This window comes from Dasypus novemcinctus, chromosome 22 (assembly GCF_030445035.2).
Source record: "Dasypus novemcinctus isolate mDasNov1 chromosome 22, mDasNov1.1.hap2, whole genome shotgun sequence".
Classification (NCBI taxonomy): domain Eukaryota; kingdom Metazoa; phylum Chordata; class Mammalia; order Cingulata; family Dasypodidae; genus Dasypus; species Dasypus novemcinctus.
In genome coordinates this window covers 57,426,945-57,440,939 of record NC_080694.1, presented here as the reverse complement: position 1 = coordinate 57,440,939, position 13,995 = coordinate 57,426,945, and the positions used below count along the sequence as shown (strand labels likewise).

The 13,995-nt window shown below is 42.8% G+C and overlaps 1 protein-coding gene and 1 long non-coding RNA gene across 10 annotated transcripts in view; one reads left to right on the top strand and one right to left on the bottom strand.

Annotated features, from left to right (window-relative positions):
* Positions 1–13,995, bottom strand: part of LOC111765015 (uncharacterized) — a 45,176-nt gene that overhangs the window by 18,068 nt on the left and 13,113 nt on the right. For both annotated transcript variants that reach the window (XR_011647064.1, XR_002797479.2), the window contains exon 2: positions 3,342–3,582. This is a non-coding gene — a long non-coding RNA (uncharacterized lncRNA). The remainder of the gene's footprint in view (positions 1–3,341; positions 3,583–13,995) is intronic.
* LOC101434737 (cytidine monophosphate-N-acetylneuraminic acid hydroxylase) overlaps positions 1–13,995 on the top strand; it is a 144,371-nt gene that overhangs the window by 127,935 nt on the left and 2,441 nt on the right. For all 8 annotated transcript variants that reach the window (XM_058285328.2, XM_058285330.2, XM_058285327.2 and 5 more), the window contains 5 exons: positions 829–969; positions 4,132–4,306; positions 6,204–6,320; positions 10,914–11,029; positions 13,003–13,092. In XM_058285328.2, the coding sequence (XP_058141311.1) occupies positions 829–969; positions 4,132–4,306; positions 6,204–6,320; positions 10,914–11,029; positions 13,003–13,078 (625 nt within the window). In that variant the 3' untranslated portion in view covers positions 13,079–13,092. The remainder of the gene's footprint in view (positions 1–828; positions 970–4,131; positions 4,307–6,203; positions 6,321–10,913; positions 11,030–13,002; positions 13,093–13,995) is intronic.

The window sequence follows — 13,995 nt, the reverse complement described above, 5'->3', positions numbered from 1 at the left end:
ACAAATCCTTTTGGTCAAGATCTGTCTCTTTCCGCCCCGACACCACCACTGTCACTTTTCTGTATGATATTAAAATTGATGAGTAATAGCTTTTCAAGAAACACTGTGGCTTCGGATTGGGTATGAGAGCTATCCAGCTCTAATCAGTGGCACAATTAGCAGCTAGATCTTAAAAAGGTCACAACTGAGGATGTGAATGTTCTTTTGCAATAGGTGGATTTTTAATGGCTGTGAGTGCACAGACTTTTCAGACCTTACTCCCAAAGTCAGGGCCAAGCCCCAACTTTCTGGCCCGCTGTGAAGGCAGAGCCCAACTCTGGCTGGGTGTGGAGACTGGCTGGCGAGCTGGAGCTGGACTGCCAACTAGTGGCGTGACCTCCGGCCAGTCAATGGCCTCTCTAAGCCTGAACGTCCTTCTCTATAAATTAAGAGGGTGTTGTGATGATAAAATAGGTTAATTCGTGTTAAGCCCTTAAGATAATACCTGTCAAATAATATTTAACTGGTTGGTATATTTTAATTAATATTAAATGCAAGTGTGTGCTACTCTGCCTATTTATAATCGTTAGGCTTGATAGTCCGTCACCACATAATTGGATTTAACTCCAATTCCAATTACCATGTGATTATACTCAAAAAAGAAGTGTAAATACAACCCACTTTGGCTATTCATTCTTCTTTAATTAGTGACATTAGCGCAAGTATAGTCTTTTTCCATGGGATAAGTGCTGGGAAATTCGTAGTGGGAATCTAGAGAAAGAAAAAAAAAATCTTTGTACTAATCAGCCTGTGCTGATTAGTCTTAATGGGACTCTTCTTATTTCTCAGATATATTAAGGAAACAAACATCAAAAATGACCCAGATGAGCTCAACAATCTTATCAAGAAAATCTCCGATGTGGTGACATGGACCCCACGACCTGGAGCCACCCTTGATCTGGGCAGGATGCTAAAGGACCCAACAGACAGGTGTGGCTTAATTATTGATAGAGGATACAAATGCTTGAAGAATTTTTCTTATTATGGGAAAATAAAGGCAATACCTCTTGCCTCACACAATGATGTAATATTATGTTTTTATTGGCTAATATACTTTGCTTATTACACACAACCTTTTTAAATAGAAAATTCTTGCTCTTCAAATAAACTACTCAATAACTCTCTCTCAATACTAGAGCCAAAAAGGAGATTTGTTTTTTTTCTATGAAATTTCTCATCCTATGTAATAATTACTCAAAATGTAAAGGATGAGGAAGATTTTTCTACTAAGGACCATTGATACAACTAAAAAATCTGCTGTTTTATGTAAGTAAAAAGTAATAAGCATGAGAGTTAATTTAAATTTTTTTTTGCATGAATGCTACCCAACTGCCTTTTCCACAGACAATACATTTGAACAAGTTATAGTGCACTGGAAAAGCAATTTAAGTCACAAACCTAAATTCTTATAATTCCTTGTTCTGAGCCAACTGGAATCATACATTCCTCACCCCTTTTTAGAAATGGACTGAACTTTGAGGAGAGCAGTATGTAATATTAGTCAAAAGCATGCCCGTCTCCCAGCCTTCCCTCCACGGAGTTGGTACTAATAGCTCACAGCCAGCTGATTCTGCCCTCTTGCTCACTTCCCATATTAAACTGGTTATCAAATCTGTTCAGTTATCCCTCGTGAATCTCTCACAAATCCACTGTTCATCTATATGCTCTCTGCTGTGGACTTCATTTGGCTTTTTACGATTTCCCGCCTAGATTCCTGCAGAGCCTAGATCCCTGCAGAGCCTAGATCCCTGCAGAGCCTAGATCCCTGCCTTGTTTCTGTCCCTCCATCTCACTCCCCTTTGAGTCATCCTCCATGCCAGGGTTTTCCAAACTACTGTTCACAATCCAATGATGAATTGTAATTAAAGATTTTTTAAAATATTAAATATAGAAGAGGAGAGGAGTGGAGGGGAGAGAATGGAATGGAATGGAATGGAATGAAATAGAATAGAATAGAATAGAATAGAATAGAATAGAATAGAATAGAATAGAATAGAATAGAATAGAATAGAATAGAATAGAATAGAATAGAATAGAATAGAATGAGAAATACCCAAGTGCATGTAACAAGGGTAAATATTATTTCCTGAGACGTTCGTACTCTAGGCCCTTTGGTACGGGAGCATCCTGGATCCTGGTGTAAAATATGGTCCTTACTGGGATCATGCACAAAATGCTCGAAAGCCCCCATTCTGCATTGTTGCCAGAGTAACCTTCTTACCCTGCTTAAAATTCTCTAGAGTCTCCCTTTTACCTTCAGGAGAAAAGTGACTTCTATTCTCCAGATCAGGGATGAGAGAGGTTTTTCATTATTTCTCTGATTAGCAGGGCACTCAAGAGCCTTAGTCATCTGGCATTTGCCTAACACTCCAAACTCAGCTCCGTCCACTCCGCCAGCTGCATCCTCTGGCAGTAATTCTCAAATTTTAATGAACGTCAGAGTGACGTGAGGAACTTGTACAAATGCAGACCCCGGCCTCTGTCCCCAGAGTCTATTCAGTAGATCGGAGGCAGATCTCAGGCACCTGCATTTGGATCGTTGTGTCATACCTTCGCCTTCTGGGGAACAAGAGTCAACAGGTGGACTCTGTGCTAAAAGACTCCCAGGGACTAAATGCTTAACTCTGCTTTGTGAGGGGAGAAGGGGACAGGCGAGGGCAAGAAATGCAGCCAAAGAATTTCTGACATTTGAGCTCACTCTTAGAGATGAGGAGGGAGTTGCAAGTAGAATAATGAAAGAGAAAGAGAGATCCCTGTCAGAGGAAATGGCATGTGCCCCAAAGGAGTATAAACAGTATCAGGGGTCTGGTGAATGCTGGAAGTGTGACATCCTTTCAAAAACTGTTTGCGCAGCTGCTTCTGTATCGCAGGCATCCTACCAGGTACTGAGGACAGAGCTGGGAGAGGTCCATGCCCTCATGAAGCTTCCCATCTACCTGGGTATATGGCTGTGATGAAGGCACAGGAACAGGATACAGCAAGCCAGGGGGATCTGCAGAAAGTTATAAAGCAAAGGCGCTGCACCGAGTTGCGTTTTAGGAAAAGCATTTCGGCTGTGCTGGGAAAAATGCCCTGGAGAAAGGTAGAAGAACTGGGGTCCCAGCGGCCAGCTGGGATGCCATGCCTTTATCCAGGAGCAGATAGTGAGGGCCTAAAGGGAGACAAGGGCAGGGAGTGGGAGAAGAAGATATGGGATACATTTTGAAGTTAAAACTTGAGGATTCAGTCAATAATTTGTTCTAGAAACCATGGGTAAGCAGTGGACTAAAAGCGTTTGTGGGAAGAGGGACCCAGAAACTTACCATTCCCTGCCAAATCTTGACTAGAAGCTTAGTTCTCTCCTTCCCATTCTGAGTTTCATAATAGAACATCTCCCGTGTCGAGATCACCTTCTAGTCCATTCCAAGGATTCAAGAGTCCGTGTTTCATGCAATGATCTGTCTTCACATCGCGTGGGCAGAGCTGTGCTCTCCATACAGCTGTCTGGGCTGAAATGGCTAAGCTGCCTCTCTGCTGCGGTTTGACTGGCACAGTAAGATGACCCTGTGTGAGAGACCCAAAATTCAGATAAATCTGAAAGATAGCTCAAAGTCATCCATATGTTCAACAAACATTTGTTGAGATATCTATGGACACTGTCTAGGTGCCAGTCAGTCGTGGTTGTTATGCTCATGGAACTTATATTCTAATTGGATGGAGAAGTGTGTGTGGGGGGGAGGGCGGGGAAGCTGTGCAGATCCCCACAAAGCCAATATGACCACATTATATTCAATGTTTTCCTAATTGAGTTATACGGGCCAAGAAGGTCCAAATCACTGGTTTTCAAACTGCTTTTTTAGCCATGGATTTGTTCCTTCAAATGAAATCATAATTGGAAGCCTGTCACACTAAGCAATTAATCGGAGCTGCTCTGGGTAAGGCAGGGGGGTCCTCTCCTCCCCTCACTTTTGTGGGGCTCCTGGGAATCATCTGAGCAGTCTGAAAACTACCAAGTCTGGGTGGACTTTTCATATTTAAGTGCTAACTTTTGCCTTCTGGGTCCACATGTGTTGCTTTCATCTTTGACGGTTCTTTCTCCTTTGTGTCTTTTAGCAAGGGCATCGCAGCTCCTCCTGCAGGGACTAAAATCTACAAGGATTCGTGGGACTTTGAACCCTACCTGCAAATCCTGAAAGCCGCTGTAGGGGATGAAATATTCCTTCACTCGTCCTGGATAAAAGAGTACTTCACATGGGCTGGATTTAAGGATTATAATCTTGTGGTCAGGGTATGCTGCTAAGTAAAAAGCTTTTTTCCCTTTGCTTTCTTGTATTATTGAAATATAGGAGAACTCCACAGTGTTCCAATAAGCATTCATGAAGCCCTCCTGACTACCAGACAAAGAACAGACCTGATGAGGAAAGAAAAGTTAGGAAGCAAAGAAGGAACTGTACTGGTTTGGAAACGTAGGGAGTCGTTTGGATCCCAGCTTGGTTTCTCTTCTGGAGCATTCTTTTACATCCGGTCACTGTGCGGTTTTTTACTTGAGTTGCTTCTGAGCCTGGCAGGCCCCACTCCTCTAAAGAGGGTGAGAAAGAAGCAGGGAGCTCTTCTCTGCAGCTGTGGCGAGGCCCACCCTGCACAAACCAGGCGCCTGGACTTGGAGGCGCGCTGCGCCCCAGCACATAGAGCCGCCAGCCGAATGGCTCAGGGCAGGCTCTGGTCACCAGAGCTGGTTGCGAGTCCTGAGAGCCAGGGGGGCCAGAGAAGGGGGGGGGGGGGTGGCCCGGAAACGGGCTGGGAGTGACTGCCAAGTGGGTGAGTAACCTCTGGCTTTTTTGTATGGGGAGCAAAGTTCAGGAAACGGACCTCCCTCACAAGTTTGGAGGCCGGAATTGATTATCCTCAGAACGAGGACTATTTCCAAATCCATTTGTACCAGACAACACTTTCATTTCCCCAAAGCAGTGATTCCCAAAACCCTACCTGGACGTCAATGCCGGTCTGTGGTAATTATTCACTGGTCAATGGTGAAGTGAGTCTGAGTTTGAGGATGAGTGCTTGCCTTCGTCAGGGTTGTCTAGGGAACCAGAATCAATAGGAGCTATCTGTCAATGGAATGAGGTTTTACAAGAGTCTCTCATGTGACTGTGGGGATGCACAAGTCCCGGTTCTGCTGCAAACCAGGCAGGCTGCAAACCAGGGGCTCTGATGAAAGTCAACTGAAGGTCCTTGATGAGTTTCTGCGAGACGTTGGCTGTCCAAAGACGAGCTGGGAAATTCTCTCTGAATACTGACATCACTCCCCTTTCTAAGGCATTTGACTGATTGGATAAAGTATCACTCATTGCTGACAGCAATCTCCCTGGTTGATGCAGATGGCATCAGCCATCTATGCAGTAAACTCACCAATGACTAAAGCCCATAAATGCCCTTGCATTACAGTTAGCCCAGTGCTTGCTTGACCAAACAACTGGGCACGATTACCTCACTGAGTTGACACATTAGCCTAACCATCACAGTGCTGGTAGAAAGATGTCAACTCTCTTTTCTTGGGATGAACTCTCCTATTCCAAGATGATGTCTTTTCTGATTTTGATGAGTTAAAACAGTCTCCCTTTAGTGAAATAAAAGGATAGGAGCTAGTGGAGGTAGTAAATGGAAGAACGTTTTCAAAAATTCTCACTTGCCAAAATTTTGATACCTATACTGGTTCCCACATATTTTTCAAGAATTTGTTTTTGAAGTCCAAAGACTGGGAAACACTGGTCTTATGGTACTTTTGGTTGTACAATTAGTATGGAAAAGAACATTTTTGGAGTTTTCACTGTGTTTGTTATGTTATGGTGAGAAACAATCCTCATTGTATTTGTTTCCTAACCTGCAAACTAATGGTGCTATTTCAGGTTGCACTGCTAAATAGTCTTTAAGATAAGGATAGCCTTTTCTATATATTTGATGTTAGTGATATAAAGCAGTTTTGCTAGTGTAGAAGACAAGGATGTGAATGCTATCAATTCAGAAAAGGGAGGGAGGGAGAGAGAGAGAGAGATTGATTCTATATTAATTTCCAATTCATTGTGATCATTTAAGAGCATTTGGGTCTTACATATTCTAGACTGTTTTAAAAGTCCTTAACCACCAGAATGATATGTTTCTTCCCCTTGCCACACTATCATTTGCAGGTGATTGAAACAGATGAAGACTTTAACCCTTTTCCTGGAGGATACGACTATTTGGTTGACTTTCTAGATTTATCCTTTCCAAAAAAGAGACCAACCCGGGAACATCCCTATGAGGAAGTAAGCAGCAACCCTGGTGGAAGAGTATATTTCTTTCTTTTTACATAAACTTTTTATTTTACAATAGTTTGACAGAAAAGTTGCCAGGGTAGTACAGAGAGTCTTGTTAACATCTTACTTTACTGTAGTACATTTGTCACAGCCAATGAACCAATATTGACACATTATTATTACCTAAAGGCCTTACATGTTTCTTTTTAAGCTACTCGCAAAGTTTGGCTTCTCTGCTTGCTTCCTTCCAAACGGCGGACCTGCCTGAGCTGTGATTGGACCTGCAAATTTCGAGCTCTGCCTTCCTTTCCTTCTCTCCAACGGAGTCTCCGTCCCCAAAGAACCCAAAGGGTATTGATGGGAAGGGAGCTCAATAAATTCACACATATTTCGTTGAGCTCCAACTGTGAGCAAATCCCTAAAGCATGGCGGAATTGTGTAAGGAAACGACTGTGGCTTTGGGGACAGCTTCAAGCTTGGGACCCGTGGCCCACCCCTGCCTCTCCTGATTACGAGGACTCGAGCACGTTATCTAGCCTGCCTGAGCCGCGTCTTCTTTCCTTCCATAGGCCTTATTCCCTCTTTGCCGGGTTGTCTTGATAGTCAAATGACACATGTGAGCACACATGGCAATTAAAAATGCTATCTAAATGTAAGAATCGGGTAAATTAGGAGGATATACATTCTGCATGAGTCATTTATATGTGCATTGCCCTAATTGCTGAGGTTGAAATAGACCTTAATATATAGATATAACACATGTGTACTTAAACTATGTTTTTATAAACCGGCTTGTATCTTTACATTCAGTAAACATAAACATAATTACCATTGAAGAGAATCCTGTGTTGAAACTTCAGTAGAGCCAGTAATTCACTATTTGATTTATGGGTTTAAAAAAAAAACCCTGGATTTTCATATATAGGAAAACTCTAGGTGAAGTGCTATATAGGTGATAAACAAGTTTACACATATTTTAAGAAAAACGAATCTGCAAATGTGTTGCTTTATTTAATAAATACTTACCATAGCTCTAGCCAGAGAGTTTTAAAATCTTTACAAATATTAAATTGTTTAATCCTCTGAATAACGCAATGAATGAGGATGGTTGTATCTCCTGTTTTCTAGAAGAGGGAACTGCTGTACTGAGAGGTTAAATACCTTGCCCAATGTTGTACAGTTAGTGAACCGTGGCACACGGGGTTGACCTCAAGCAGTCTAGCTCCAAAGTCACCTTAACTACCGAGTTGCCTCTCTAATCTGGATTTACAACACCTATCAATGAAGCTGTTAGCCTTAAAGAAGATGCATCTTTGGAAATTTTAAAATAACACATTTATTTAAAATACTTAACTTGACGGGGGAAATGCCACTTTTTCACAGCATGTCATAATACCTCTGTTGGCTCAAAGCAAGTGACAGCTCTGTTGTAATCTTAGGTACACTAAATCAGACGTTCCCCGGGGGATGGGCGCCTGCAGTGTCTCAGTGCTTTTATCTCCCAGGATTTCAATGAGATTTCTATCTGCTGAGGTTTGCTTAAAGGAGGTTATGCCTTACTTAGAAGAACATCTCCTCGTGCTACCCAGAAGCCCTCATATTTCTATACCTGTTTTCTCTTCTTTATTTTTTCATCAATTGCCTTTCAAGCTCCCAGTTTTTTTTTCAATCACGGGATCTGGTCTTTCCCAGACACGACTCCTAGAGATCTCCACCTCCTGCTCACTCCCATCTGGGTGGGCTTCTCTCTAGGTCTGCTGCAAATCTGTCACCATGGGACCTCCCCCTGCTTTCCTGACCCACCCACACCATCCCCACTTCCTGGCTTCGCTGCTTTGTGAGACTTTCTCCTTAAGTAACTTCACAAAGGGTCCGTGGGAGCTGAACTTGGCCTGCTTTCCTGCCCCGCACCGTGATCCTTTGACTGCACGAGTAATTCTGGGTGGCGGGTCATTTTCCCAGCCGCCTGAGGGCATGCCCGTGGCTCACAGCTGCAGGCAGCAGTGCTTATGAGGAACCTGATGCCAGGCGGATCCTTCTCCCTTGTTGGTGACTTCTAGGATGAAGGGAAAGACTTTTTCAAGCTGCTTCAGCGCTCTAAGTATATGCACAGCACTTGTTGTCCAATGAGTGGGCTTTACCAGAGGCAGGGGTTACACACTCACTCCTCACAGACTGGTCCAGGCGAGTCCTGTACATGGGCGGAGCTGGGTGGGAGCTGTGAAGTGAAAGGCAAAAACCAGACCCGAATGGGGTTGCCGCACTCACCTCCCGAGGATCTTCCGAATTTTCCAGAAAACTTAAAATCCGGATTTGCGCATGAAATGCTCAGATCTCTACGTGTAGTAGGAATTCAAGCTTTCACAAGAGCTGTAGGCTGGAAGAAACAGCACTAGAGGCTCTATTTGGTCAGCAGATCACCAGGTCGCTTTCAGTGATGAAGGTGGGGACTCAGCTAGCAGGCAGGGGGTCCCCTGAGAACAAAATGGGGAAGCCCTTGCTCTGAAGGGCCACGTGCCCTTGCTCCCCCCAAATGGATTCCATTTACCCCACGATCTGCCTGGGTGTATTTGGCCAGAGAGCCATGACTTGGGGTGGGGGGGTCAGCTCGCTCGTGGACATGCTCTTGTGCTGGTGAGTCGCTGCCGTCGGCCAAGGTTCCCAGCTCTACTCCCCCCACATCCGAATGCCCCTCCACTCATTCTCTGGAATTCTGCTGCCTCTCTCCTGCCTGCTTTCCAGATTGGCATAATTATCAATCGTTGAAATCTAGTCAACGATTCACTTGGTTTTCTCTTCCTCATGGCCTTTGTTTATACCTTTGGAGAAAACATGCTGTGCTTCTGTGCTTGGGATCGATCCACCATTTTGAACCAGAAGTTTCCACTCGACTCGAGGAACACTGCTTTCCTTGTTTCCTGATTATCCTGAATTCTTCTAGAGACGCTCTTTTTCCAGCCACTACTCAAATCTCTTGGTTTTTCTCCAAGATCTGTGCTCAAGTGATTTTTCTTCCGGAGTCTCTTCCTGGATGAACTCATCTGCTAGCACCGCTTCTCTGTCAAAATCTGCGTGTCCAGCCCACACCAGTCTTGGGCTCCCTCTAACACTGCAAACTCTGACATTTTCATAGCCAGCTGCCTGCTAGGCATCATCATCACCCAGATTTCCAAACCCATGGCCCCTCACATGCAACCTGTTCAGAATTCAGTGAATTAACTTCCTTCTCTAAAACTGCCACTTCTTCTTGCTCTTAATTGTTGGCAATATCATCCATCCAGTCAGCCAAGCCAGAAACAACTTTTGAGTCTTCTCTTGGCTTCTTCCTCATATTTAATCAACCATCAAAACCTTCCCATGTTACACCCTGAACATTTCTCAAATCTACCCCCAAATTCTCCTTGTGCTGCTCCCTGGGCTGAAAGGTCACGAAAGCCCTCTCCCCCTCCCCCCTGAGGCGCTAGCTCGGTCCTGCGCCCTAGCTGGGCAGACCTCAACCTGACAATACTGTGGAGCTGCGTTTCCAGGTCTCAGCTGGTGAATGACCAGATCCTCTGACCCGGGTTTGCAATCTCAGGTCACAATGAATAGAATTATTTTATTGAAGTGGAAAAGGGAAATAAATCTAAAATGGCAATCTTCTGGTCATTCTTTGTCCCTAGCAGGCCTTTTATGAAAATTAGCCTCTACCAGTGTTGGCATGGTTTTTACCAGGAAAACAATATAACGCCAGATACTGAAAAATCTCTCAGGAAAGGTTTCACACTGGGGCTGATGTCCTGCAAAAACCATACTCATTTTAAGAGAACTTCCCTTCATGCTGCTTCATGTTCTTTATATAAATCATCACTTTTTTTTTTCACAATAGTCCTATCATAGAGGGAACTGGGGCTTACCCAAGGTAAAGGTCACATAATTAGTAAGTGCAAGCTGGGGCTCAAAACCATCTCGGCTTTTCTCCAAATCCTCCTTCAACTATTGAACACTATCAATGTCAGGAGTTGGGATGCTCTAAGGGTCTTGACCATCTGATTTAAGAGAATCAATCCTGCTCCATGGCGGACTTGACACATACTGATTACTGTCAACTGGCACACCCTTTGCCTCTGAACATTCAAGGGGGGAGACTTGAACATGCGATTTTGGAGATGTTGACAATGGTGATGGTGATGATGGCAAACATGTATTTAAACTTTACCTATGTGCCACGCTTTATTTTAAGCATTTTGTATCCATTGATTCATGGAAACCTCACAACAGCCCTGTGAAGAGTGTTCTAGTAGTGTAGCCTTCCGTTTGAAGATGAAACTTAGACACAGAATGGTTGCCAAGAGCACCCAGCTGGAATCTGCCCTTGAGCCCGGCCATCTGACCCAGAGCCTGTGCTCTCAGCCACACTACTCCCCCAGCTCCAGCTCCATCTTCTGTTTTCCTTTCCATGATTTCAGCTGTACTCAGTGTTCTTTTTCGGCTCAGCCTGATCTGTTTTGACTCTCCCCGCCCCTGCCATCACCGTAGCTGCTTCTCTCAGGGATGCACAGGATGCAGTAGATTTGCGGTAGATTCAAATCACCCCTGCTCATTCTTCCATGTCGGTTTCAGATCCGGAGCCGGGTCGATGTCATCAGACACGTGGTGAAGAATGGTCTACTCTGGGATGACTTGTACATCGGCTTCCAGACACGACTGCAGCGGGATCCTGACATATACCATCACCTGTAAGTTGGACAGCCCCCGTGGCCCCCCGGGCCATCCAAAGGGTGCCATGGATATATCTCAGTGTAGTCAGTGACTGCCTTTGCCCCCAATTCCTACTGGTACATACTTTCCCCCATTAGAGCTTCATTCCTTTGTGAGCCTGTTAAAAAGCAATTCTGGTCAGGAAAGTGTAACAGTTAAAAACATTTTTCCTGAGTATGAATTTAGTGGGCTAGTTTGTTAAGAGGAATGACCTACAAAGTGTCTTCTTGCCTGTGCCCCCAAATTGCAAGTTGGCGTGTCTTTAAGATTGCATTTGGAATATTTGAGTTAAAATCTCAGAGAGGGCCCATTTGCCATTTTTATGTTGCAAAATAATCATCAAGGAGAGGTTCTTCTTCTGTTCATTATCAGTGATCCTCTGAATGCAGGAAATTTAATGTTTAAAATTCTAATCATTTAAATACATGAGTAAAACCCACTCTTTAGGTTCTGCCCTGAGTTTGGTAGCACAGACGTTTATTAAAATTTATTCATTTTTTACTTGTTTTTAAATACTTTTAAACTATAAAAATTTCAAACAATGTGGAAGTATATAGAGTAAAAAGTAATTAACCCCACACATACCTCCCATGAAATCCTGTCTTTCTCCTGTCCCCCTCTTCCCACTCTCCCTGGCTGCCCTTGTTAGCAGTTCAATATGTGTCATCCTGCGTGTGCTTCTGAACATATCAACATTTCTCTAAATATATTTGTTCTCAATAAAATGTTCCGTATAGTTGTGTGTGGGGGTGGTATTATGGTCACTGTTTTCTGTTAATGCAATCCCAATACATAAAATGCAATTTGCATTTTGTGCTCATTTTATCTTAGGTACTCCCCCCCCCCTTTCTGGGATACAGATCAATTTCAAACATTGTAGTGGCTGTTCAACAAGCCATGTTTTATTCATTTTCAACAAAGCAGAAGCCTGTCTTCTTGCTCTGGAGAGAAAGGGATGTGATAACTTTGGGGACTTAGTGGAAATTTCTGTTCTTGAAATAAAGAATGCTATCTTGGAAACTTCTAGAATATTGATGCTAAAGACTATTTGGTTATACAGTGTTTTGATAACAAAACAATTTTGAGAATTTTGAGAAGCAGCCACAGCCCAGGTTACCTTTATTGCTCTTAAAATGGGATTTATGAATTTATTAAACAGTTTTCTCTTTATAAAATTATAAATGTATATTTATAAAATTATTAATGTATAATTATACATTTCTATTGTCAAAAATTTGGGAAAAATATTTTAAAGAGCAAATTAAAAATGGAAATCATAAATTATCTCACTACCCAGAGATGACAATTTTTGTTTTGGTGTCTAGTTAATCTTTCTCTTCCAGTTTATATATATATACTTTTTATTTTTTTTAAAAATAGGATAATACTGCATGTACTTCTGTACCTGCGTATTTACTGAGCAATAGGTCATAGCTACATTCCACATTAGTATATATTTTTCTACATCATTGTTTTTACATTTGTTCCTCACTTTTTCCTATTCTAAACAATGCTTGGGTTAATAAACATATAGGTTTGTCTTGCTGAGAGTTACCGTGATGTCTTTAGGATAAATTCCTAGGACTGGAACTGTTTAAGCTTTTGATACCCTCTGTCACCTTGCCCCTCAGGAAGCCAGGTCACCCTCCCAGAAGTAAGACTTGTGAGTGACCATTTATCTGCGCCTTCTCCAATGTTAGGTCCAAGAGCTTCTCTCTAACACATGCAAGTTTAGGTTTTCACAGGGCAGGATCCCTTAGAGGGAGGCACTTTACACTAAAATGAGTCTAAGACCCAGTTGCTGTGTTTAAGGGACTGTGTTCCACACACTGAGCCTGCTGAGCTCCACGGATAGTGAAAGTGTCTCTTAGAGAGCAGAGTGCCAGGTACCAAGCGGACCTGGTGAAAAAACAGGCACGAAGGCTTCAAAAGCATCTTATCTCTCCTGCAGATTTTGGAACCACTTTCAAATAAAACTCCCCCTCCAACCTCCCAACTGGAAGTCCTTCCTGATGCGCTATGAGTAGAGCAGACCTCACAGGTAAGGCATCCTCTAGTTCTGGGAGATGCCCTTTCCATGCATCTCGTAACACCCTCTTTGGAGTCTAAATTAGGCAGGCACCATGCCTGCCAGACAACTCGGCTTTCCAGGGAATGAGAGGAACTAGCAATGCAAGAACATTCAAGTTCAAACGAAAGAAAGAAAGTAAGTATATGCAATCCAAAGTTCATAGAATCTTTGGTCTGGGAAAGAGGAACATAAAGACAATTAACAAACAAAACAAAAATGAATTCAGACTGTCAGAGAGTGTTCAGAGTTAAATTGTGAGCACACGTGGAAAAGCATAAAAAAGAAAAAAAAAAAACCTTCAGGGAGAAAAACTAAAACAGAGAGTAAAATGGAAAACATTATCTCACCAATTCCGACAGACTTTCTCTTTCTCTGAGCTGATGGAGATCTGCTCGCCTGGCACAAATCAGATTTGACATTCCTTCCTATGGGATGTGATTTTATTAACTGAGTTACAAAATCTGTTTCCACATACTTGTGATTGAGATGACCATGGAGTATTACTACAAAGATAAATTGCTTGACTCATGCATTCATTTAAATATTTATTATTCCACATAGAGCTAGCCAATGACTTTGTATTAAAATAATCTATTACCTCCCCGAGGAGACTCTGACTTTCTTAAAAGTACAGACTGTTGCCTGAGCGCTTAGCAACTGTCTGATTCATAACAGGCATTCAAGGAAGGAAGAAACAAATTTCTGTCTCCAACTGTCAGTGTGACTTACCTCTTAAAAAAAGAAAAAAGGATTCAATGTCCTTACCAGTAAAATTAAGAGGTTGAATTAGAAGATCTTTATCATTCCTTTCTGGTGTGAAGTTCTTTGTTCTGTACTCAAGTCTAGCTCAAGGCATTGGGCTAGATCCTCTAA